The 25,616-nt window shown below is 44.7% G+C and overlaps 9 protein-coding genes across 9 annotated transcripts; 5 read left to right on the forward strand and 4 right to left on the reverse strand.

Annotated features, from left to right (window-relative positions):
- Positions 1-123: 123 nt before the first annotated feature.
- JR316_0003599 (Methylenetetrahydrofolate reductase 2) lies at positions 124-2,485 on the forward strand (the record flags this gene model as incomplete). Its single annotated transcript, XM_047889370.1, has 11 exons — positions 124-207; positions 272-472; positions 524-569; positions 624-746; positions 798-953; positions 1,001-1,125; positions 1,178-1,366; positions 1,421-1,657; positions 1,709-2,080; positions 2,148-2,267; positions 2,318-2,485. 11 exons carry the CDS (start codon positions 124-126, stop codon positions 2,483-2,485), a joined length of 1,821 nt encoding a protein of 606 aa, XP_047751744.1.
- A 265-nt stretch (positions 2,486-2,750) lies between these two features.
- JR316_0003600 (uncharacterized protein) lies at positions 2,751-3,332 on the reverse strand (the record flags this gene model as incomplete). Its single annotated transcript, XM_047889371.1, has 3 exons — positions 2,751-2,960; positions 3,014-3,094; positions 3,147-3,332. 3 exons carry the CDS (start codon positions 3,330-3,332, stop codon positions 2,751-2,753), a joined length of 477 nt encoding a protein of 158 aa, XP_047751745.1.
- Positions 3,333-4,152: 820 nt separating this feature from the next.
- Positions 4,153-6,618, forward strand: JR316_0003601 (GPI ethanolamine phosphate transferase 3; the record flags this gene model as incomplete). The annotated part of the gene is made up of 4 exons (XM_047889372.1): positions 4,153-5,297; positions 5,702-5,779; positions 5,821-5,876; positions 5,996-6,618. 4 exons carry the CDS (start codon positions 4,153-4,155, stop codon positions 6,616-6,618), a joined length of 1,902 nt encoding a protein of 633 aa, XP_047751746.1.
- Positions 6,619-8,075: 1,457 nt separating this feature from the next.
- On the forward strand, positions 8,076-9,437 carry JR316_0003602 (uncharacterized protein; the record flags this gene model as incomplete). Its single annotated transcript, XM_047889373.1, has 5 exons — positions 8,076-8,100; positions 8,156-8,343; positions 8,399-8,487; positions 8,543-8,655; positions 8,710-9,437. 5 exons carry the CDS (start codon positions 8,076-8,078, stop codon positions 9,435-9,437), a joined length of 1,143 nt encoding a protein of 380 aa, XP_047751747.1.
- Positions 9,438-10,285: 848 nt separating this feature from the next.
- On the reverse strand, positions 10,286-12,627 carry JR316_0003603 (putative catabolite repression protein creC; the record flags this gene model as incomplete). Its single annotated transcript, XM_047889374.1, has 10 exons — positions 10,286-10,483; positions 10,549-10,722; positions 10,782-10,823; positions 10,876-11,046; positions 11,108-11,183; positions 11,234-11,318; positions 11,373-11,733; positions 11,790-11,827; positions 11,880-12,003; positions 12,064-12,627. 10 exons carry the CDS (start codon positions 12,625-12,627, stop codon positions 10,286-10,288), a joined length of 1,833 nt encoding a protein of 610 aa, XP_047751748.1.
- A 169-nt stretch (positions 12,628-12,796) lies between these two features.
- On the forward strand, positions 12,797-14,458 carry JR316_0003604 (2-oxoisovalerate dehydrogenase subunit beta, mitochondrial; the record flags this gene model as incomplete). Its single annotated transcript, XM_047889375.1, has 8 exons — positions 12,797-13,162; positions 13,221-13,239; positions 13,295-13,428; positions 13,490-13,579; positions 13,634-13,699; positions 13,754-13,862; positions 13,929-14,313; positions 14,371-14,458. The coding sequence occupies 8 exons, from the start codon at positions 12,797-12,799 to the stop codon at positions 14,456-14,458; spliced, it is 1,257 nt and encodes a 418-aa protein (XP_047751749.1).
- A 1,582-nt stretch (positions 14,459-16,040) lies between these two features.
- JR316_0003605 (putative RNA-dependent RNA polymerase 2) lies at positions 16,041-20,409 on the forward strand (the record flags this gene model as incomplete). The annotated part of the gene is made up of 13 exons (XM_047889376.1): positions 16,041-16,598; positions 16,658-16,751; positions 16,805-18,006; positions 18,058-18,242; positions 18,297-18,709; positions 18,767-18,853; positions 18,908-18,991; positions 19,056-19,101; positions 19,157-19,319; positions 19,382-19,415; positions 19,499-19,509; positions 19,559-19,609; positions 19,672-20,409. The coding sequence occupies 13 exons, from the start codon at positions 16,041-16,043 to the stop codon at positions 20,407-20,409; spliced, it is 3,666 nt and encodes a 1,221-aa protein (XP_047751750.1).
- A 330-nt stretch (positions 20,410-20,739) lies between these two features.
- Positions 20,740-23,852, reverse strand: JR316_0003606 (uncharacterized protein; the record flags this gene model as incomplete). The annotated part of the gene is made up of 6 exons (XM_047889377.1): positions 20,740-21,111; positions 21,160-22,951; positions 23,006-23,265; positions 23,314-23,406; positions 23,467-23,578; positions 23,638-23,852. The coding sequence occupies 6 exons, from the start codon at positions 23,850-23,852 to the stop codon at positions 20,740-20,742; spliced, it is 2,844 nt and encodes a 947-aa protein (XP_047751751.1).
- Positions 23,853-24,772: 920 nt separating this feature from the next.
- Positions 24,773-25,606, reverse strand: JR316_0003607 (JmjC domain-containing protein D; the record flags this gene model as incomplete). Its single annotated transcript, XM_047889378.1, has 2 exons — positions 24,773-24,921; positions 25,027-25,606. 2 exons carry the CDS (start codon positions 25,604-25,606, stop codon positions 24,773-24,775), a joined length of 729 nt encoding a protein of 242 aa, XP_047751752.1.
- Between the last annotated feature and the right edge of the window lie 10 nt (positions 25,607-25,616).

The raw sequence follows: 25,616 nt of genomic DNA on the forward strand, positions 1-25,616 counted from the left end.
ATAACGTGTGTTACTAGTAGCAGCAACAGGCACCGAATCAAGGCACATGATCCGCTCGCGTTGACTTCAAAATTTAAATTAACTGCCTTGATCTCTATATCCTCCTTCTTAACGTCCTCGACCATGAAGTTGACAGACAAGATTAGCGCCCGTGATGCGTCTAATCCATTCTTTACTTTCGAGTTTTTTCCTCCCCGCACAGATCAGGTCAGTCTCCTCAGTTCAGTGTTGCTTCACATCCCAATTTTGTTCATGGTCGTCTTTCATCTAGGGCTTCGAGAACTTGATGTCCAGAATCTCGCGATTGTCATCTCTGAATCCCTTGGCAATCAGTGTAACATGGGGCGCCGGAGGATCCACCAAGGATCGTAGTCTTGAGCTCGCTGGATTGACCCAGCATAGTGATCTGGACACCATCTTGCATTTGACATGCACCAACATGGAAATAGGCCTCATCGACCAGGTTCTAAGTGTATGCTTAATTTGTTACTACTTTATACCTCCTACTAAAGTGATTCTGAAGGCGGCAAAAGATCAGGGGATACACAACATTCTTGCACTCCGGGGTGGTAAGCACTCTTAGGGGTCACTTTCTCTGAATATGCACCGAGCCTCTCATCCAGATCCTCCCCGAGGCGAGGAAGAATGGACAGCATCTGATCCTCGCTTCACCCGTGCTGTTGATCTTGTTTCTTATATCCGTTCCATTCCCGAATATTCGTCGTGGTTTTGCGTTGGCGTAGCAGGTGATAATTGCTGATCTATTCCATTGATTCTTTGTTCATCGAATCCGATAGGTTATCCTGACGGCCATGCCGACAATCCGGTAGACGAGGACACAGAAATCAGCCGTCTCAAAGAGAAAGTTGATGCTGGTGCAGATTTTATTATCACACAGCTCTTCTATGATACAAACCATTTTTTGTTGTGGTACAGAAAAGTTAGGGCAGAAGGTCAGTCATTCATATGCTCAAGAGAATAACTATCCACATTGTATCAGGTATCGATGTTCCTGTGATTCCTGGTATTATGCCCATTCAAACCTACTCGTCGTTCTCAAGAGTGACGAAATTATCGGGTGCCCGTGTTCCCGAATCAGTATCAGCGGCTCTTGCAGCTATAAGCGTAGGTCTTCTACGCGTTTTGGAAAGTCTTCATATAGCTAATCTATTGTTAGCAAGACGATCGACTTGTCAAAGACTACGGTGTAAAGCTGGCGACGGAAACTGTTCGTAGGCTGAATTTCGAAGCAGGGATCAAAGGTTTCCACTTTTGCACCTTGAATCTAGAAAAAAGCGTACAACGTGTATTGGAGAACTTGGGTTGGGCTGGGTCACCTTTTTCCACTCAGAATAAACTCATAATCGTAAGTTTTTTCGCGCCTTCTTATGCTGGTACTCATTTTTTTGTGTTCTCTAAGGATTCGTCCTCCAATCCCCCACCCTCTAACATTGATTCCACGCTGGTGATATCCCCGTCCAGTGCAACTAATTCAGCAACTGTTGGTCTGTCAACTTTGGCAACCAGTGAAGGAGAGGCCGGCCAAGGTGAACTTAACAACGCTGCAACTTGGGATGATTTTCCAAATGGTCGCTTCGGCGATTTCAAGAGTCCAGCCTTTGGAAACCAGGATTTATATGGCGGATTTGGCATTTCTGTGAGCATCTTTGCCATATTCAGATCACTATGCATAATTCATTTTTCACAGAAAAACGAAGCACTTGCTCTTTGGGGTAACCCCAAGGAGGCTTCAGAGCTAACCCAGATATTTCTCAACTATCTTCATTCCAAAATACCGACCACACCATTCTCTCCTTCACCATTGTCTCCAGAATCGCAGATGATCTTTTCACACCTAGAAAATCTCACTAAACGAGGTTGGTGGACCGTGGGATCGCAACCAGCAGTGGACGGGACAGACTCTTCGGACGATGTGGTAGGCTGGGGGCCAAGGTCAGGATACGTTTTCCAGAAATGTTTTGTGGAGTTTTTCTGTGGTCTGAAAGAGGTTGAAGAGATCGTAAAGAAGATTGAAGAAAAGGGGAATGGATGGGTGCACTACTTCGCTGGTGATTACAAGGTATTCGAATGCTTTCGCTCTTCGTCATCAGTTTTCTCGGAAACTGAATTGCTCGTCTTCACAACAGGGTGAATTCCGTACGAATGTCCCCGCTAATGGAAGAAATGCTGTAACATGGGGTGTTTTCCCCGGGCAGGAAATAGCGCAGACCACGATCATCGAAGCGGAATCGTTCCTTTCCTGGAAGGTATATCAGAATATCTACCTTTCTTTTAATCATAGTTAACGACCTCGCAGGACGAAGCATTTTCTATTTGGTCTGAATGGGCATCTTTCTATCGTCCAGGTTCAGAAGAAAGAAAACTTCTTGAGGGTGTAAGGGACGACCGTTGGCTGGTTAGTATTGTTCACCACGACTACAAAAACAAGGACGCTCTGTGGACTTTTTTACTGGATGGCCATTGAAAAATAATCTACGGGCGTTCTGTTTTTAACGCAATGTTCAACGCATCTTATATTTTGAATACATGTTCTCTAGTACATGTATGTACTGCGTATAGTAGTTATGAGAATTGTATGCAAATAAAAAATAAATGACACTGATCCAACGAGGCCCTCGTACCTGCTTATATAGAAAGGACAGGATGTGTCCCCGAATCGAATGCCGAGGTCATGATCAGCAACTGGTTGACGAACGGCGTATGCCCAACGCAAACTTGGATTGACCATGTTAAAGCAACTCGGACCTGTCTTCCTCGTACTCTTCAGTGTCTCCATCATTCATTTCTTCAGTGTTATCAGCAATCTCCTCGTCGAGATCTTCCATACTTTCGTCAAGATCTTGACCAGAGTCATTTTCTCCATCATCCTCGAGTATAGAGGGAGGTCCACCGGTATGCATTGATACAGAATCCTCGGAGTCATCTTCAGCCTGGCCATTCTAAAAAACGAAACATATAGGCAGCGTATTAAGTTCTTTGGAAAGTAACACACATCATTCTTTTCTTCTTGAAGAGTAAGCGAGCGCCCGATAGGAACAAGAAAGGAGAAGCCTCGATCACGAACAGCGGCGTTCTAACAATCATTTAAGAATAATTCACTCGTTTTCTGACAAAAATTAACTCACCAATTCTTCGAGTTCGTGCTCCTCATCGCTGAGGTCGTCCATTTCACGTTGAATGTCGCGATACGCATTTAGGTGGCCGTATATAGGCTCTTTGGGAAGGGGGACTGGGTGCGGTTGTGGTGGCTTTGGGAGTAAACGAGGAAAATAAGGTTCATGGGCCAAAAGTGTTGGCCTAGCACCCGACATACGTTAACTTTATGCGGAATGTAAGTATTACTACAATGCTGGAATGTTATACGAATTACCAGTGCTATAGTCGTTTATTTAATAGTAGAATACGGTCATTGGATCAGTATGTACGGTGACATTGTGAGTGTGACCCATTCATCTTGTCACATCCTTCACGTTCCGCCTACTACTACTTATTACCTTACTACATTTTCTCATCCTATAGCACGCTCTTTGACCAAGACCAACTTGAATGCACGGATAAACTGACATGTTAACCTCTCGTTTGGGTCTTATTCTATGGGTTTTATGCGTTCATCTCGCAGGAATTTACCTTTTCACTAGAGGGTTTTTGTTGACGCGACTGTCCTTGTCGAATTCGTCCACATGCGAAGAATCAAATTGCGGAATCCAACCTACACATAAGCGTGCCGTCTTGCTCATAATCGATTCCCTGCGCTTTGACTTTATAACCCCGAATCCGCCTTCCCCTCGGTCTCCGTTTCATCATGGCATATTAACCTTGCCGTCTTCCTTGACCCGCAGTTTCCCAAAACACTCTTTCATCTTTAATTCATACGCAGACCCTCCTACCACAACATTACAACGAATCAAGGGCCTCACTACTGGCTCCTTGCCAACATTTGTTGATTTGGGGAACAATTTTGGAGGTTCTTCAATAGCCGAGGATTCCATTTTGAAGCAGATGAAAATGGCTGGGAAAAAGGTAATATCCATCTTTTCTACTGACTATAATTCTAACGCAGTTCAAAGCAAGTTAGCATTCTTGGGGGATGACACGTGGATGTCGGTCTTCCCTAAGACCTTTAACCCTAACATGACTTTCCCGTACGACTCCTTCAATGTTGAAGATCTTCACACTGTCGATGATGGCATAATAAAGCATCTGTTCCCTTTATTGGAGGATCCCTCAAAACCATTTGATTTCCTTATTGGCCATTTTCTCGGTGTGGATCATGTAGGACATCGACTGGGTCCAGACCATCCTAGCATGAAGTTGAAATTGGAGCAGATGAACGCCGTGCTAACCCGTGTAGTGGAGACAATCGATGAAGACACACTGTTGGTTGTTCTAGGAGACCATGGAATGGATCGCTCAGGTGATCATGGTGGCGATGGGACTCTGGAAACATCAGCTGGAATGTGGATCTACAGCAAAGGTGCTGCCTTGATGGAAACAGAAACAGAAATTCCAAGCGGTCTATTACAATTTAAAATCTTTCCTGGTTGTGATGTCCCTCACCGTTCAATCCAGCAAATTGATATTTTGCCAACGTTATCATTACTCCTCGGGTTCGCAATTCCCTACAACAATCTTGGCACAGTGATACCTGAACTATTCTGGCGAGATCACGGCAATGGTCTTCTTCGAGCTTCCCTAGAAGTTAACGCTGCACAAATCATGAGATACCTCCAAACGTACAGAAATAGTGCATCTGGGGGCGAATTGAACGACTCCTGGGAAGGAATTATTTTCTCTTGGACGGCGTCGCAATCTGACAACCTATTTGGAGCAAGCAAGTTAATCATTCTTTTCAATTTTACAAGAGTGGCTTTGGCGGCATGCCGGGAAATGTGGGCACAGTTCAATCCTCTCCTAATGGGATCGGGTCTTGTGCTCCTCAGTTCAAGCCTTTGTGCCTCCTGGTCGGTGTATTTGGGACTCACATCTGTTAAGACCGATTGGAGGGAATGGTTGAAGCCTCGCTTGTCTGGCGTTATCCTTGCTGGTGTCTGTGGAGCAATTCTAGGCATCGCTGGACAACAAGTATTGAGAATTTTTGTACCTGGCGTCAGTGCAATTGATCTATCTCTTTTCACGGGTGGGATGGCCTCGTCAGTGAAATTTATCATATCTTCTCCTCCAAAAATCAGTTTCCGGATGATAAAGTCGGTGCCCATCCTCCTCGTGCTTCACACAGTGGCCTTCCTTTCGAACTCCTTCACTTTCTGGGAAGACAGGTTCATTCCTTTCTTTCTGGTCACATCTATAGTTCCATACGCTTTGAAAGGGTTTTCAGCTCCAAATAAGAGGCTGAGATATCGTATCCTTGGGTTTTCTCTCTTGTTCGCTGTTTGTGTGCGCCTAATAGCGATGAGTACCATCTGCAGGGAGGAACAACAACCTTACTGTCATGCTACGTATTTTATCTCTCTCTCAAATCCATCACCACCCACAGTAATACTTTATTTCTCGATTCCATTAGCCATCGCGTTACCATACGTCGTCAAGCGGTTCTTACACGTCTCGCGTTCTGATGGGGGGATCTCAAGAATCTTTTTACCCTTTTTCTTAATCCCTGCCCTTGTGTCAGCGTCGCTTTATTGGATCGTCGACTTACTTCATTCAGAGATTGAACTGACAGGGGAAAGTTCAGCAACTTTAAGAACGGCAAAAACATGGCTGGCTCGTCTTGGTTTTGGATGGATCCTGTTAGGAGGTGGTGCATTATGGTTTCTGGTCCCTTTATGCCTAGATATCCAGGTATCGAAATCTCAAGACGGAAAACGGCAAATTCAAGTCGTGGGATATGCAAACGCGTATGGGTCGCCGTACCTTATATTTTGGTCAATATCGCTCGGCTTGGTCTATATTAGCACGCAACTGACGGGTCATTTTGTGCTGGCAATCTCTATAGTTGCCTTATTATCCTTCTTAGAGCTGTTAGACAGTTATCGCGATACTGTTGCCATTCACACTGCCTGTGAATCATCGACACCATCCTCCGTACTTGATGCCGCCTCAGCAATGAGGTTCTCTCCCTCAGTTAGGTTTATAGACGTCATTCCCATCGCTCTGTTGGGTTTGCATGCTTTCTATGGAACAGGCCACCAGTCAACCATTCAATCTATTCAATGGAAGTCTGGATTCATGATCACTCCAACAGCAAACTATTTTTTCGCTCCAATAACTGTATTACTCAATTCTGTCGGTCCCGTCTTTTTATTCGCACTAGCGACACCTTTGGCAGCGCTCTGGAATAGGTCGCCTTTACCCATCAGCGTAACACAGCCTGAAGCAGACGTACAGGTCAAAGGAGAAAGTACATTAGCTGCGTTAGGGATAGTGATATATTATTCGGCTTTACTACTAGGATCAACAGTCAGCGCAGCAGTCCTTCGAAGGCATTTGATGGTTTGGAAGGTTTTTGCGCCACGGTTCATGACTGCTGTTCTGGAGTTGTTGGCTGTTGATTTGGCTGTTCTGATCGGTGTCGGTGTTGGCCTCGAGAGGATAGTTCAACGTTTATCGAAGACATTTCACGGGGAAGCTGTTTCCTGATAAAATAGAACAGTATCTTTGTATTCCAAGTAATCGCCTGGCATCCAAGTATTCATTGTTAATCAGCATCACAAATACTATAAAAAGTGACTCAGAGGTAATTATGACTCCGCCAGTGGCTTTGCTGCGAACTAATTCATTCGCACGAAGTCCGGAAGCCTGGCTTTGGTGGATGCAAAGTGCTAAGTCTTTGGATACTGTAGTTTATGAGCTTAATTTAATGTGATAGGTTAATCAAAATTTGTTTTTTCGATTCCGTTGCCTTTTGGACAATTTTGAATCCTGCCATTGTCTACCTGAAGCTCTAGAGGAGATAAAAAGCTAGTGTTCTCTATAACAAGGTGTCTTTCCCTCCCGAGTCATGGTTTTCACATGATGAGGCCATGCCAACTTCAGGGCCAGGCTGTAGCAACAACACGAGTTGATGAACGAGTCATTCCGAAATAACTGAGTGGATGCATCTCCAGACAATATAAACCCATTCTTCCGTCGTTCGATCAACAACTGCCCCCTGTCCTAATCCTTGATTCGCATATACCTCTGTATGTGCTGTATTCATTAGCCAACATCGACTCTAACTTTCACATCGGTATCTGTGATTTCAATCATCCTCGATGAACAACACTACAAATCTCCCCTTCTTTCCACTTGATGCGCCAGAAACCCTTGGCCTTCCCTTTGCTAAACTGGACACATCGGAATATCTTCAAGTAGTTCAAGGACCTCGTGTATCTTCTTGTCATAGCAATCCAAAGAGCTACTATGGACCAGTGACAATACGTATGATACAACACATTTTTCACCGGACTCAAACTCAGTTAAAGTTACACGATGACAGGAAATTTCCTTGCTGGGTCCGTCAAGAAATCTTTACGGATTAAAAGAAGCAAAGTTATACAAAGCAATGATGTTTTTCTCCAGATACCTATTGAACTGCAACTAATGGTGCCGATTCACACACACTGAATGTCTCGTTTACACCTCATCTTGAATCTCAGGTCCTGGAATATCTCCACCCTATAGACCTTTACCATCTTTCTCAGACCTCCAAAAGCTTGCGACGCATCATCATGAACCCTCTTGCAACTGGTGTCTGGAAGGCGGTCTATGCCAGACACCCAGATTTGCCAAAATGTCTTCCTGCAATGTGCGAAGCCAAGTGGACCTTTATGCTTTTCGGGCCTGGTATATGTGTGGTAACAGACATGTCTATCATTATCCAAGTATTCTGGCTTATTGCTTCTCTTAGGTGTGCGGTAAATATGGGGCACTGACAGACTTCTCTTTGCGTAAACAATACTGTGAACCCTGTATGGTCAGTCAGTTTGAGAATCTTTAGTAATTTCGTGCTAATAGTTCCATCATATCTTTCAACATAGAAGGAAAACTATGCCACCACGCAACAGCTAAAGGATTCCGCTGACAGGGTAGTCTCCGCAGACCATTTGGTCACTTCAATGGTCCCGCGAACCTTTAGATATCGTGAGTCAGTTAATGGCCATGTGGCAATAATATTCTTAAACCGTAAACTGTTTAGATGGTCTTAGATATACTACGTCTTATGTTACCCCTGCGAACGCCAAATATCTTCGGAAGGACTTTAATGACATGATGAAAAAAGTAACCGTAATGCAGCTACTCATCGATCACGGGGTACCGATGTTAAGGGGCCTTTTTGAGGACTATAAAAACCGTTTGATTAGCCAAAATCAAAATATGGAATGGGTGAATGCTTCAACCCTACGTCGCTTTCGATTCAGTCTAATTAACTATTCTACAGTTTGCCGACAAAGCCAACGACTGGGCAAACAGGGTGTTTTCGCAGTGCTCTACTGAAATGGATCTCGCTCTGGTCACCGTTACTGCAAAGTTAATAGTTCCGGGATCTTTGTTCAAGTCGTTGTTTTAATGACAATGATAATAGATGCAAGAAACGCCTAAAGGATATAGGACACAATATTGTAGACATCAACTATGTCCAATATGCCATTTCCCAGTCTCTTCGTGGCGCGCAAATATATAAATTGGCTTATCGAAGTGAGTTCTTATTCAACTTCTCCTGCTTAATCGATCATCATTAAATGTGCGCAGCTTTTAGAAAGATTCGTCCGAAGTTAGAAGCTTTGGTTACTAGTCAAAAAATCATTCGGATTAAGAATGAGCGACGACAGCTTTTAAAAACAAGATATAGACAGTATCAACAGGCCCTAATCCCGGATGCTTGGCAGTATCAACCTCCTGAAAATTTCTTCCGCGAAGCTGGAGCATTTTCGAACTTTCTGAACGCGGAATATGTAACCAGAGGTGATATTTCGCGTGAACTGACCGATTCCCTGTTTCCTGGATTGGTGGAGGAGTGGACGAAGAAACGAAAGCTTGAAATTCTTTCCCTTTTACCGGAAGTGGACACGGAGCAGCCCTTCGAGAAACAAATCCAGAAACTTGATTTGGCAACTTCTGTTATTACATGTAATGATTGCAAATACATGAACCAAGAAGGTCGCGTCCTGCTGGGGTGGAAGAATATTTGTCGTCATGCACGTAGGACTGTTGGCGGAAATTTGAACCCTTGCTCAGGGTCTGAAGTTGTCGAACCTGTTGCAGTAGTGGCAGCTACCTCACTTATATGTTGTGCTGGGCTCGACCCGAGAACTACGACCATTCAGGATATGGACTCCCGTGACGATAGGTTTTTCTGCGGGAATTGCATTCCAGACACATCGAATGGGGTAACAGGCTTGAAGGCCTACAAGTGGACTGAATGTGTAAGGTTCTCCATGTACTACTTCGGATTACCTACTGATGTGACTACCAGTTAACCCACACTATGGACATGCATATAGCAAACATTCCCACTCATGAACCACCCTTATGGTTCTTGCTAACTGAAACTGCAGCTCGATTTGTTCGCGAGCATGAGTATGCTTACCCTCGAGCCACGTTGCCAATATGGCGGTGTGATATATGTCCCGCGCACTATGGAGGTGCCGTGACTCAAGAGAGAGCAATCGACCATGTCAACGAAGAGTGGGTTTTCGTATTTTCACTATTTCTAAGACTAATTGCGTTTATCAAACGACAAGACACATGATCAACCATCCACGCATTGGCGTAGATTTCAAACTTGACAAAAGAACCCTGTTGAAACGACGGAAACAATTTCGACTCGGAATGGAACCTGCTTACGAATTTCAGTGTAAGCGTTGCCCCGATATACCAATATGCAAAATATGGACGATGTCAAATCTGATTAATCACCTTCGAGTGAAGTACGTCTATTTGCGAATATGTCATGTGTGCGTCTTCATATTGTTATCGCCAGACACAAAGTCGAAAATCCAATTCAAGATGATGATTGGACTCAAGTTCAAATATCAGCACTCCAGTCAACCCAGACTTAACAAGCTCGGCCAGAGCCTTTGGGGCTTGCGGGGTTAAGTAAAGAAAGAGAAAGCAGGTGTTATGTGTCGCGTTGCGTATCCTTTGAGGCGGAGGTATAAACATAGTTTGCTACGGCGGCTAAGCAATGAAAGGGTAAAAGAAGCGATTAAGGACAACAAATTGATCACCAACGATTAGTGGCAAATTAAGAATAAATAATGCATATCAGGTTCACATTCACCTCTAGCGTGAGGCTGAATGCTTGTACGAAGTATAAAAAGGATGCTTAAGGCGGAATAGGTCCTGTTCGACTTGGTATTAAGTCGTGAGGATCGATTGCAGTAACTTTATTGTTTTTCATAAACCTAGGTCTAAGGGCAAGGGGTCGTACCCATAGCCTGATCTGACCGCCCTTTGTGGCTGTTAGAATACTGCGAGGAAGGAATTGGATCACTGTAAGGAGATCGCAATCTAGCTGTTTTATCTAAGAAATTTATCGAGACAGGTTTCATCTGAATGAAAATCAACGAAGATTAAACGTCGACTTACCAGAACAGGTTGTACGAAGGCGATTTCATTGCGGGAAGGAGCCGGGTGAAACCGTGGCGATGGTGTTTCTTCAAGTTTCGGGGAATTGGTGGCAGGAAGATACTGGGCAGAGCGGTCTCGCTTGTAAGCCAGCGAGATTGTAGACGATACTGACATCCGTTGATGATGCGACGCCTATTAATCACACATGTTTATATAATGAGATTGGAAGGCGAATACAAGTAATCACTGACCTGGAACTTAGGACGATGAAGTGCACCACTTGAAAAATCCCACTAACGATTATGTTAAGAATGGAAGTGAGAATTTAGAAGAAGATACCCGTACAAAGATCAATTTGTTATCTTCAGCGACGCTGCCGAAACGATATGTTCTTCCATCGCAGCGCTGTTCGTCAAAAGCAACTGACGACACGAATGACGAATGGCCCTGACATCGAGCTACTACTCGCTGCTCCCAGGGAGAGAAAATTGTCAAGAGGTCATCCTGGCCACCGGTCTCGGTGATATTAAAAATAAGTAAATATGAAAGCTCCCACAAGGCAAATTCATCTGCATACAAGGATAAATCGCCCATCTGGAGACCAAGCCACGCACGTCAAAGCTCCGAAGTAAGAAGCATAGCAGTCGACAAGTCTATATGATAGTCAAAAGTCAAAACGATGGAAGTAAAAGAAGATATGTACTGTTCAGCTAGTGCATCGATGACCCTCAAACAACCGTCTTCTGATATTGCGGCAACGTATTTTACGTCGGGAGAAAAGACAAAGTCTGATTGACGGCGTTTCTGAGATCCAGCGCGAACTATAATATTACATAACTCACCAACGACGCCTTGCTTTGAAAGGCGCCAATGGCTGACAGGATTCTTGGCAACTTTTTCTTTTTCCGCTTTTCCAACGGCGCTCAGAGCACCCCCACCAGACGTTACCGGATGCCATGGCGGCATTGTTACGAAGAGGCTGTCTACAGGATCCCATTCTTGTGTAATTCCATCGACCGGTGAGGATACAAAGTTAGAGGATGCATCATTGGTCCCAGAGTTTGGATCCTGGGGTGTGAAAGTCCCATCGTCTCGCTCTTTATCATAGACGATGATGGTGCCATCTGCATGTGAAACAAGAAACAGAGTCGATGAGGATGGAACCCATCTCACCGCCGTACATGGAGAACCCGATATAGAACCCTATATACAATAAGTTAGCGTTCATTACTTTGATGTACTAATATAAGTGCCCCTGCCTGTTTATTGAGGCGCCCATATCGTGAATTGATTGGGTCTATCAACAGACAGTGAGTTCAAATGTAAGATGTGCAAGCTAACTTACTGACCTAGCCATATCAAATCGCCGGTGTTAAAACCGATTATTACATCTAAACGGTCAGGATTTGCTGTAGAAATGTTGATATCGTGACACGTAGGATGCGCTGAAAAAGTGATTCTGGATAGAGGTTCCTTTGGGTTGGAAGAATGACTAAATCAACAATGTGCTATGCACATATAGAACCTACTTACTTTGGCTTTGGACCCTGCCTCGATCCAGACGAAGCTTTTGGCCATATTGTAGAACAAAAATGTGACATCCCCTTGCTTAGATTGTAAAGTTTTCGTCAAACCTTCAGCTGTCTGGATACGGGTGATAAAGGTGGAAGATGTAGTTCGAATATTGTGCTTTGGCCTTGCTGCTGTTTTCTTCTTTCCGCCAGCGGAAGGATGAGAGAATAAATTGCGGTACTCTGGTGATTGGGATGTATTTCCCTGGTCCGAGGAAGAAAGCGGGGGTGGTTCACTTTCCTCTGGAGTATCACTGCTGGATAAGCTGATACCGTCTTCACGATCCTTAGCAGCTTTTTCTCCTTTATCTTTCTTTGGTTCAGACTTTCCTCCGCCCAAGAGACCAGCAAAACCGGGTACGTTTCCTTGCTTGGGTGGGGGGAAGCGCAAGACGATACTAGAGACCCTGGAGGGGTATATTGCAGTTCCTACGCTCATAGCCACGTTTTGAGCATGGTTGGGTTTATGCTCGTCTGTGACTGAATATACACCTTCCGGTGCTACAAAGGTGGAGTCGTTCTCCATGAAGGGGAGGAGACTGCAGGGTAGTGCAACAGAAATATGGACAAGCGTGGTCGCATCCCAAATAAGCAAGAGCACCGCGTCGTTACTGGGAAAGATAATTTCAGCACTTGAATCCACAACCAAGGTCTGATGGCAAATCCGGATCTTATCCCCTTTTCCTTTCTCTTTCATGAACCCTCTCAAAGGCACATATCTTTCCAGACGGTTGTCCTCTTTCTACCTTTCTGTGTCTGCTAGACATTCACGATGCAATTCTACGTCGGCTACTCCACCTGCAGACGGACACTTGCCTTCGGTGGCATCATCTGAGATCCTCAGAACTAAGCGTGAGGCTGGTCTGCGTACTCCTGGAATTAAGTGGGCAGATGAAGATTCCTCTGCCCCGACGCGCATCATTGTTGGAGGTCGCGAAACGCGCAAGATGAACACATATCAGGCAATCCGAGATGCGATGAGCATTGCTCTAGCAAAGGACGAGAGCACCGTCGTTTTCGGAGAAGATGTTGCCTTTGGGGGTGTCTTTAGATGCACGATGGTCTGTTTTCATTCATTCATCGAGTAAAATTCGTATGATTCACTATTTTTGTCCTTAGGGTCTTGCAGAGGAATTTGGTTCGTGTTCTGAATAGTGGAGCACCTCTGAGGAGCTGATATTCTGCACTTGAAGGCAAAGAACGTGTTTTTAATACCCCACTGACCGAACAAGGCATTGCAGGCTTTGGAATTGGCCTTGCACTGATGGGTCATACTGCCATTGCCGAAATACAGTTTGCGGATTACATACTGCCCGCTTTCGATCAGGTTCACTTTCAGTCATGGATTGACCATGAATAATTCTATCTCATCTTTGCATCTGTAATAGATTGTCAATGAAGCTGCAAAGATCAGGTATCGCTCTGGTGGGGGCTATAACGCTGGTGGGCTCACTATTCGAACGCCCACCATGTCTGTGGTCAGTAATTGTACATTAATAATCGTTTGTTGGGCTTAAAATGAAGTTACCAAGGGACATGGAGCTTTGTACCATTCACAATCACCGGAAGGTTTCTTTATGGGAGCATCTGGGCTAAAAGTGCGTATACCAATGCCATTAATCTCAGTCATATCTCATTATCACTTATCTAAGGTCGTAATTCCGCGCTCTCCTATACAAGCTAAAGGGCTTCTTTTAAGCTCTATCCGTGATCCCAATCCGGTTATCTTCATGGAGCCCAAAATTTTGTATCGTTCTGCTGGTATGAGTTTTTCTCTTTCCGGCATATTACAGTACACCTAATTTTCTGACAATCTGTGGTTCCAAGTCGAGCAAGTTCCCATCGATGATTATGAACTCCCCCTTGGAGAAGCGGAGGTACTCATTCCGGGATCTGATTTAACCCTTTTGACTTGGGGAACTCCCGTGTACCATTGTGAAACCGCCCTTCACCTTCTGCAATCCCCGCCACCGGAATTGCAACCTGTCATTCCTGCTTCATTGCGTAGCGCCAACATTGAACTCATAGATTTGCGTTCCATTCTTCCCTGGGATGTTAAAACTGTGGCAGAAAGTGTTAGTAGAACTGGCCGTTTGGTCATTGTTCACGAGGCTGGTATGACGGCTGGAGTTGGTGCTGAGATAAGTGCAGAAATTCAGAAGAGGTGCTTCCTGAAATTGAATGCACCAGTGAGAAGAGTCACCGGATGGGAGTGAGTTCTATGGCCTGCTTCCATTCATGATGACAAGGGTCTGACTTCAATTCACAGCCTCCCTGTTGGGTTGCAATATGAGAAATTTAACATTCCAGATGCCATTCGCATTCTCGATGCAGTTGTAGAGACCTTGGCTTACTAGTATTGAGCTCCCTACAGGTCAAACGGTAGAACGAAGGTAGCACTTATTTCTAAATTCTGCACAACATTTCGGACAAGTTGGATTCGGATTGATCTCTCTTTATCCATATGTATTACCACTTTCTTATAATCATACGCCAGCGATGCAGATACCCAGAACGTAATAAACCTGCCTCCCATAGCAACATCAATCTATCCTCGCGCCATCCTACCAGGCCAAACTGTTTGATATACGCTCTTCGCATTCCTCTGTCGTGAACGAGATTTTTCTCTCTTTCCCGCAGTTTCGATGCATGCTCATAGGATACGTTGATGATATCTTCGATTGTGACGAAATCCGTTGAAAACATTTCAACAACACTTTGCATTTTTACAAAAAGAGGTGTTGAGGTTCGGGTGGTCTTGTAGCCTTGCTTTTCGTTGGCAAGGTAGGGAAGAAAGGGCATAGAACAAAGCAAAAACTTTACAGTCAAGAAACCGATTCCCGAACGGAGACATGAAAATTCTAAAACCACCGGTAATTTTGGCAGAAGAGCATGTTGTATGCGGAAGGCTTGATTTGGAAGATGGGGAAATGGTATGAAGTCAAGGTCGATATGATGGCCATCGTAGGACGATAACTTAGACTGGGAAAACCCTGCATTTTCTGATATCAAGTAGGATCAGTTCAAAGATAGCGTATCCACGATACACCTACCTAGTACTTCTTGCTGTGTCTGTGTCTGTGTCTGATGGTTGGTGTAGTGTGTCAATTCGTTGAAACTTTCGGAGAACTAATCACAAAGGCTCACTGAAACAAAGGCAAGTCGTTGCCCTAAAATCCAGATTGTACTTTTTAAAATCCACTGTGATGGTACATACAAGTCGATCTTGCATCCGTAAACCTGGAGCTTTCCTTGAAATAGATAAGGCAAGTCGCCTGAGTCCCGGAATTCCAAGTCACCGTTGCAAATGTGGTCAAGTAATGCGATTGTGTCAATTTCTATAAGACCGTGTTTCACCAGCTTGGAGGTTGCAAAAAATGAAGCAAAAGGAAGTGGCCATGCCACACAAACAGGCGTAAAAACCGCAGACAGGGCTTGAATAGACAGCGGAGATGCCTTCGGCTGTCGAGCAATATTGTTGGTCGACCAAATTGACCAGACCAGCGGTATCCCTAGGAGCAAAACAAGCCAAGAACCAGAGAAACAGTATTTCAGAACAGTTGGACATTGTTCAATTGTTTGGTGCAGATGTTGAATTGACTTCAAGGTGAGGACACTGTGATAGTCGATATTAGGAGAAAATTCAGATAGACTGTGCCTGATGTTTTGCAGATGTGACTGGACGAAAACCACGATAGCGGCTATTGGGTCGATATCATGAGGCATGGTAAAAAAGAGCTTACCAAACACAACGGCGGCGGGAGCAGTGTCGCATATGCCATTGCGGCAGACACGGCCCGACACCTGTCGTGTTTTTGGAAAGCCCCTTTCTTGAGTTCGTTTTCAAGCTGCGTGCCACCCGGCACGTCTGTAATCGATCTTATCTGTGTATCCGGCTGCCCTTGAGCCCTCTAATAACTTCTTAACCTCAATCTTCCAATGGATCTCAATATACGTTATGTTCCTCACGAAGTCAACGAATGGACAGTAACGCGTGCCGTTGCAGCTGTTCTTCATTCAGAAGATTTTGCACCAATCATTGAAGGCAGATTGATCAACTTTAGGGTCAAACTGAATGAGAACGTTGCAAGCGGTATCAGGAATGATGGGACTGGCGTTTTAACGCTTCCTACTGAAGAAATTGGGTCCAAATTTCTCAGATATGTCTACGACGATCCCATCAAGATTGGCAAACAGAAGCTGAAATTCTTCAAGTCACCCAAACCTCCTCCAGAACACCTTTCAGTAACTTTGAGAAAAACCCCTTACGTTAATCCCGACATAGAAGAAGAACGCCAGGCAAAAGTATGGGCTCTTGACACCAAATTACGCGTCGACAAAATCCAATTTGGTATTTTTTATCAATCCGTCTATCCAGCGGGACAGAAAGTCAAACCTGGACCTCGTTCCTTTTCTGTTGAATGGGAACGAGACTATACCAGGAACAGTTACGCCTGTCTACATTTTGAATACGACCACAAATTAATTCGTATCACGGTAAGATAAAGTTTTCGACATTGTTCAAATATGTCTACTCATACATGATATTGATATAGCTAGGAAATCAACTGACAGAACAGTTTGGATGCAGTATTGCGGTTCACTTCTCTAGCATTCAAAAAGTTGGAGTTGGCTATGACGGAAACCCATGTAAGTTTTGTAACTCTTAATACATGCACCTCATCATTCAGCGATTTGTGCAGATATTTGTTTTGATACCCTCACACCTCCAGTTCTAGAAAGCGTTCAATTTCATCGTACGATGACAGGAGAATATCAAAGAGATAACCAAAAGTATAAGCAACGGATCGGAGCGATCGATGATGCTCATATCAACGTTGCCCCATACGCACCTCAGCTCCGAATTGTCCTCTATAACCACCCAGACAAAGACCTTGTCAAAGAATTTACCAATATGTGCGAAATAGCCGGCCTATCTAAAAGCGTGGTTTTAAGGCTTGTTGGTCCCAACCAACAAATTGAAGCCAACAAAAAGAATTTTTTCTCTATTAAACGTATGCTAAAACTTCACAAAACTCTGGGAAATTTTGAATGGCCAGTCGCTTTCCAACTGGAAGCATTATTATACAACAACCTCATGCATACCGATGATCTTGACTCTCTAATACTTCAAATTCCATCGTTGATCGCAACCCATGGTGCCCCTTTCGTTGGCGACCTCTTACGCCGTTATCATGATGAAATGAAGGATCGACCTCGCACAGAAAGCCCCAGTGATTGTTTTAAGAGGACTATGACTCGAACCAAAATTAATTTCAACGTACCCCGGGATTCTTTCCGTTGCCACCACGTAACATTCACACCTACTCGCATGATTTTAGAAGGCCCGTACCCGTCACAGTCTAACCGCGTTATTCGTCAATACCAAGGCTTCGAAGACCATTTCCTCCGTGTTGATTTCAGGGATGAAGACCGTTTACAATACCGTTGGGCTCGTGAAGTCAATGGGGCCTCTTTTCTTATATCACGGGTCGGCGGGATTCTCAAGCAAGGATTCGAACTTGCTGGACGAAGGTTTGAGTTTTTGGCGTATTCAAGCTCGGCTCTACGCGAGCATGCTGTTTGGTTCATGAATCCATTCTATCATCCCCAGAGAGGCATGGTCGATGCTCATTTTATAAGAGAGTCTCTAGGTAATTTTGCCGGAACGGAATTGTTCAAACAGCCTTCCAAGTATGCTGCACGCCTTGCCCAGGCATTTACAGCGACGGATCCATCGGTAGATATCCTGAGACATGAATGGGATGAAATGCCAGACATCGGCGAAAAGCCGTACCTCTTCACTGACGGCGTGGGCACTATTTCAAGAGCGCTTGGCGACAGGATCTGGTCAAAATTGCGAGAGAACAAGCACAGCACTGGGAGCACCCTCAAACCTTCCGCAGTATGTGTTGTTTAAATTCATAATATCCGTCTTGTTTAACCTTTGAGATAGTACCAAATCAGGTTCTTGGGATACAAAGGTGTTGTGGCGATCGACGAAGAATTAGACAAAAATGAGAGCAGTATTCACATGCGCTTACGACCTTCGATGCGGAAATTTGAGGTCACAGATAACCAAGTTGCTCCCCTTGAGATCGCGCAAGCGTTTGAGCTCCCCAATACTTGTTATCTAAATCGGTAAACAAAATTATCTGGGAAAAATCATAACTAACATCGTTTAATTTTTATTAGCCCGCTTGTTATGGTGCTTGAAGATCTCGGGGTACGAAAGGAGGCGCTTCAAGACCTCCAAGATGATGCGGTCAGGGAAGCCAGGACAATTGATGATTCTATTGGTCATTTCCGCGATGTGCTCAAGGCACATCATCTTGGATCAGCGTTTAGGCTGCGAGAAATTCTAACACGCCTTAAAGACAAGTACAATATGGACCTTCGCTCTGACGGTAAAACTATTGCGATGGATGATCCTTTCTTACGGCAGCTTCGCCAAGTTGCGATGAATGATATCCTTCGCGATATCAAACACAGTGCTAGAATTCCTGTGCCTCAAAGCTATCTCTTAGTAGGTGTAGCAGATGAAGGTCCAGCGTATGAGGCAGAAGGACGTGAAAACGTTTATTGCCTGGCCGAGGGCGAGATATATGGTAAGATCAGAATTAATTTCTTCAAACCCCTACTAAATGCCCTATTTCTCATTTCAGCCTGTATCCAGACGCGCACTGAAGAGCCAATCTGGTTGACAGGAAATGTTAGTATTTCCAGAAGTCCAGTGGCACATCCAGGAGACAGTATGTTCGATGCTTTGTACTGAGTTTAACTTACTAATAAATATTAAACTCTAGTACGACGCGTCAGGGCTATTGGTAAACCACCCCCCAACTGTTTCTTTGGCCACTTAAAAAATGTGGTCGTCATGCCTTCTAAAGGTACTGCAATATCAATGGTTGCATTATACACCAGCGTCAAGATTTGGCTGATGAAACGCCGCAGGTAGTCGTTCATTGGCATCATGTCTTGCTGGTGGAGATGTTGATGGGTATATTATTTTACTCGTTGTCCCGACTGCATATGACTCGTTAACTTCGTTGCAGTGACCTCTATTCCATTATCTGTTATGATCCTGTGTTACCCAGAACTTTGGAGGAGCCTGCTTCTTATGAAGCACTGAAGCCATACACGCTACCTGAAAATCGTGATGTCCATGTGTCCGACATATGTGATTTTATAGTAGAATACATCAATTCTGATCTTCTGGTGAGGCCTTTCCGTTCTTATTTCCTCCAGTGATTCATCACGGAAATTGATTTTTATCGTAGGGCCTTCTGTCTGATAGACTTCTTGTAATAGCTGGTAAGCAGATTATTATAAATTTGTAATTTTTCTTTTGAAGCAATTCAATTGATTATCATTTCCTGCTCTGACCGTATTACTAGATCAATCCATTGTAAGAGCTTGTCATCCACCGATTTTAATATGTTCTGAAATGCATGTAGGACGGTATCCGTGACCCCAATTGTATATATCTAGCAGAACTATGCTCTCACGTAAGTCACGACCATAATTTTCTTACTCAAGGCGGTTCATTACTTGATTGAATATTTCTTAGGCAGTGGATTATCCAAAATCAGGATCTCCACCAGACTTGGATACCAATGAGCTCCCGAGGACACTCATCAGGTGCAAACCTGATTGGCATGCGGCTGAAGTGGTGTCTCCTAGGCCTACGGATTATTACGAGTCAAGCAGAGCACTGGGTTACATGTACCGTTCAATCACACTCGACGAACTTCAACCTATTGTTCCCACTGGCCCTCCAATGAAAGCCTTTACGGATCCTATATCACTGGCTCTTTTGGACAGTGTCAGACACTACCTTGGAGATTCGGCATTTATCAGCGATAATCCGCCATCCGAGATTGTGAAACTTTTCGGACGTTATGCAGATGAACTGAAATACATTTCAGCAACACATACACTGTCAAACACTCCAGGAGCCCAACTATTGGAGGCAGAGGTCGTTATTGGCACCATTTTGGCCAAATGCTCTCAGAAACGGTGGAGAAAAGATAGGATATACCGGATGCGTCTACATGCAGAACATCTCGTCAGAGATGTTCAAAGAAGCCTGTCTGAAGCCGCCATTAAACGTGATTCAGACTACACTTACACGGACCTGATCACAGGTCTCGAACTTTCTTGGTTTGCTTGGGGATATAGCCGTCGATGCCGCTATAATGAGCCAGGGTCTAACAGCTTTGGTCTCATTGCGTTGGGTATCATCTTTGATTGTCTAGACAAGTTAGACGAGTTAGAGGTTAAGGGTAGGCACGGAAGCCTGAGCTAAGCCTTACGCTAAGATCACAGTACCAAGGAATTTAAAGGGGAATTGGTGTAATTACTATCTGGTGCGACAATAGTACAATAATCGGGAAAGAAAAGATACATATTCAAATGGTTTGGTTTAACATAGGTGGCTTGAGGGTGAGAAAATCGCGGCAAGGTAAAGAGAACGTAGTGCATTAGATCAAATACACTTTGCAATTCTTACATACTCTTACATACGCTGTGGCAAGGTGATATACCATCCCAGCATGTCTCGCCCAAATGTTGCTACAAGAGAAGTTATATGATATAAACATAAATATCGAGCAGCATGGTCTAACTAGAGCATTTGTCATCCAGGGTCGCTACCGTCAACAGACGCCTCTCGAACAAGCCAAGGGCGTTTAGAGATGCTTGATGATTTCGTGGATGTAATCGGAGGGGGCGGGGGACTGTTCAAACTAGGCTGTGCACTCCGGGATCTCGACAAACTAGATCCCAAAAGGTTATCCTCAACCACATGATAATTGGTATTATATGCTGCAAACTTGAAATAGGTTGAAGGAGGCCTGGAGCGGGAAGTGAAAGATATAGAAGAAACGTGCAGCATTATTGCGAAATCTTCAGTGAAATTGGATAATTTGACCATGTTATGTTTTAATGCAGGCGGGATGAAATGAGAACTGCCGTGTGCTTTCAAAGCGTTTGACAGATGAACAATTGTCTAGTATGATGTAAGTATGGGCTAGAATAACCATAACGGCGGGCTTACCTTCAAGAAAAGATGAGCATCCTCGCGAAGAAGCCTTATGTCGACTTCGGCATACCCGTCTGACATATCTGATGCATGTCTCGACAATCGTCTGGTAACAGCACGAGCTCTTCCAAGCGTTTCCTTCAGTTCGTGATTTGAACGGATAACAGCAGACAGAGTTTCTTCAATCTGGTCCCATGCAGTCGGTGCAAGGTCGACAGCACCTTGAATAGCTCGTAGAACGTCCATATTAGCCGCTTGGTGTGAAGAGGGGTACTCCAAAGAGCTTGAATGCGATACGTGAGATGATTCGAACAGCGAGTTCTGAGAGGCATGACGAAGATGACGTGGTGTATAGCTTGATGTAGACGGACCAGTATGTGAAGAAGTAGGATTAAAAGGGTAAGAAGAGGCACTTGACGATGGTGACGTGATTGGAGGGGCAGTTGCCTGCCGCTTTGGCGTTCTCAGCATCGGTGTGTGGGTCGCAAGCCCGCCCGACATATTCGGCACGATGTCGTAGGACGGAAGGTCCTTACCTATCTCAACATCCTTTGAACTAAACGAGCCAGCGTGACGTCGCGCAGTCCTGGCTCTTACCGCGCCGAAACCTGATTCAAGAGGCCGAAGCCGCGCAACTGCAGACGGTTCCTCTGAGTTAGTCCCAGCCATATCTGATCCCCCGCTAGTTATATAAGACGACCCGTTGGAGAAGATGCTCCCATATAGATATGGCTTGAGAGATTCGATTTCTGGAACGATGGCTTGCCATGCAAACGAAAGTTCAGCCGTTGTTGCATATAACTCCAAAATGAGCCACCGTATGTACCGGGGGTCATCTGTTAGGTCAAGGCCAATCTGCAACACCAAAAGGCCGACAGCTTTGCGGAATGCAGTGACAGTATCTCGGCAGCATTCTACCAGTCCACGACAAACAGCAGGAGAGGGTACTGTTTTTTGACTAACATCATCAAATCGATCAAGAGAACGGATGAGATGGAGCATATTGACGTTGGCGGGATCAAGAACTTTTTTGAATATAGAAGAAAGACGTTCGTCCGCTCCTTGATGCACATAATGCTCCAATGTTTGATACAATTGACCCATTGCAAACAGAATCGTTCTCGCAGAATCGAGTAGACTTAGTAATGACTTCGGCAGATTCTGATTCATTACTATCATTGAAGAGCGATGAAAATATGAATTCCTTTCGGCAGTCACATATGGCGGAGTGACGGGCTCTGCGTGAAGTTCTGCTGGATACATGGATGATGGATAATTGTGCGGACTAGATGACGAGGCTGAGTCATGACGAATCGGAATGGGCGGAGGTAACTGCGAGTCGATGAACAGTTTCGACAGATTCGGGATGCGCGATGGTAACCTGTCTTCCGGTGAGGTCCCTGTTGATTTTGAGCTTTTTGGAAGTTTTCGAAGATCAGGCATGCTCTTCTTCCCCACGACGGATCCCTCTGATGATTTACGAAGAGTGCTTGCATAAGATGTGGTTCGATTGTGCGTTATGCCATCCTGTTCCGCGTGTCCATGATACAAAGTCGTTTCGACTGGGGATGATGCATAGAAATTGTCCAAGATAGCGTCTCTAGAAATGCCTGAAGAAGACGAGCCAAAATTGTCGGCATAATTTGGGCCATCTTTTAGTCTCAGTTTGATATGGCTTTGTTCTTCAACTCCGCTGCGGGAGGATTCAATGATTGAGGATATAGATGTATTCGAATCAATCGAAAATGACCTTGCATGGGGAGTTGGAGTTGCATCTGAATAATCATGAGCGGGGAATTGCCAGGGTCTATATAATATGTTGAGAACGTGTGTAACTCTAGGAGAGCAAACGAAGACAGACCGTTCATCTTCCCATTCAGGTCTCTCGCCATACCCAGAGTCGTCGTATTCCTTCCCCATCACACCATCTGATTCTATCCAATTAAAAAGACCTTGAATTGCATCCTTTCCGTTGGCGATGTCTTGAAGAGCAAAAGAATGAATTACAGCTCTGGGTGGCCATTCCATTGGGTTACGATCAATTTGAAAGACCTCGAGTTTCTTGAATTGGGTTATGTAGGAAGGAAGCCTCGTGATTTTGTTTCGAGACAATGAAAAGACCTTTGTTACGGGTTAGTAAATAGTATGTGTATGCCGGGGTGGGCGCACCTGAAGTCGAGTCAAGTTTCCCGGATACGTGGGCAAGCTTTTGATTCTGTTGTGACTTAGATCTAAGGTATCGAGCGAAGGAAGAAGAGTTAACTAAGGGGCCATGCCACTTGTTACGATTGTTTAAAAGTGGTATAGTGAGTAGGTACGCACCACGTCCGGGAATGCGGTAAAACTATTGTGTTTCAGATTTAGGTATCGCAACTTGGTGAACAGAGCAAATTCTGGCGGAAGTGTTGTTAGACGATTATGCCCTAGAGCAAGCCTAAAAGGAGGCAATTAGGTGGGGGTATACGATTGAGGGGAAGGCCGCATGTCTCTTACCTCTCTACCAAAGACCCAGAGTTATGGCGGTCATACTGCCCTGCGTCAACAAGTTCTTTGGCTTCCCGCGAGCCAATTTCTGATACGGCCAACTTGGAAAGGATGATTGTAACACCATCGTCAGATGAGCGTTTCAAGGCATCGGTGATTTGGACAGAACTGAGCGGTTTCGTGAATGTCGATGGTTTCCGGTCGTCGTCGTCCTGAGTCTGCATTTAGCAAGGGCAACTAATTGAGAAAACGAGGTGGTGAAGTCGCAAACGCAGGTCTTGCATCAACGTGCCCTACAGTGCGGCGCGGCGACCCTGTTCCACTTTAGCGGCCAGTAGCCCTATAGGTGATCCGTGAGTGAAGAGGCTCGGCTGGACAGAGCGTGCTTCTGACTAGATTCCCAACTAAACGATCAAACAAAAGAAATAACGAAGCTGCGCGTGTGTGTCGATAACAAAGGGATGGTAACCCAAGCGTTACAGTCGTGGGGTGAAACCCAAAGATCAGCCTCAGTCCGAACTTGCAACAATTTACATTTGTTAGGCCACATAAAGTGGTAACAACCATCCCCAAGTGGCAATTTCCTAAACCACATAAGCACCTACATGACCTATGAAGTCTTCAAACCTCATTGACAAACAGACTCCAAAACAAGACAAGAAATTCCTTTGCTTTTACTGACACAACCATTTTTATAAAATTTTATTCAGGCTGGACAAATTGCTTGTGACTATATCTGCATTATATGCTCTGTCTAGAACTAAAACCATATCGAAAAGGAAAAACTGGTCGTTTCGCTTCTCATGGCATGCCACCAACCTGGAGGAAAAAAGAGAATGTCCCCAGGCCCCAGCGTAGCGGTCATAGATATCGGGGTGACATTTTTGTGAAAATCCGAAAAAACCATATCTTTTGGAGCGCCGCCAAATACGTCGACCGCTGAGGTGTTTCCCATGGATGGATTATTATTCTTATCCATGGTTCGATGCGAGTTTGTATAACTCGACACGGGATGCATGAAGGGCGTAGCGGAGGGAGGGGCCAACCATACTGATTTGTAACCTACAACTTGCACTGAAGAAGGATTGACACTTGAGCACAAAACGCGGATAAGTATCATACCATAGAAATTGTAATAAGGATCCTATATTGCATCGCCTCTGAATTGCGCCAACGCCAAATCATGTTTGTGATCACGTACCGTATGCGCGGGTGACATCGTTCCCTCAGGGCCCAGCCATGTATTAAACAGAAGGTTGTCTTCGCTGACAGGTTGACGATATTGCGGGTAGTCTGAGGATGTTAGAGACGCGTATACATAATCCGGGATACAAATATCATCTCGAAGTGAAGGAAATTGTACGGTAAGATCGTGTTGCGCCAAGTAAAAAATATCACCAGAGAAATCTGAGGTAGGTTGATCCTCGAGATTCAACGTCGACAAAAATTCGTCCCAAGGCATGATTTTTTGTTTCCAGTTCTCAGATCGATAATCATCACCTATCTCCACAGGTACGACACGCCCAGGGCCGGATATTGACCGAAGATAAGCTGCAGATCGCCAGGGCCGTTCTTCCATTGCGGGCCAATCGCGAGCATAATCGCGCAAAATAAAAGGTGATTTCGATGACACTAACTGGAAGGACAAAAAGGAGGGAGGAACGATGCTGGGAACTGTGTCTTCTTTGTAGTTGGTTTTGAAGTAGTCGCATTTCTGAACCGAAACGCCTGAGGCTCTAAACGCGGTCTCCTGACCTATTTTTGCTTGGATACCACGAATCAAATGCAGAATGAGATCAAGTTTTCCAGGTGCTCCTGCGATGATGATGGCGTGGTCCAGCGACGAGATGGCTTCGTGGAACTGCAGTAAGTCACATAGTATAATAGCGCGAAGTATACAACAAATGGTATATATGTTGCGGAGTGTATTCAACTCGGTAGGCGAGGAAAGTCGCATGGAATTATGGGCAGTGTTCATGAGTTGCAGC

Source organism: Psilocybe cubensis, chromosome 3 (genome assembly GCF_017499595.1).
Source record: "Psilocybe cubensis strain MGC-MH-2018 chromosome 3, whole genome shotgun sequence".
NCBI lineage: Eukaryota > Fungi > Basidiomycota > Agaricomycetes > Agaricales > Agrocybaceae > Psilocybe > Psilocybe cubensis.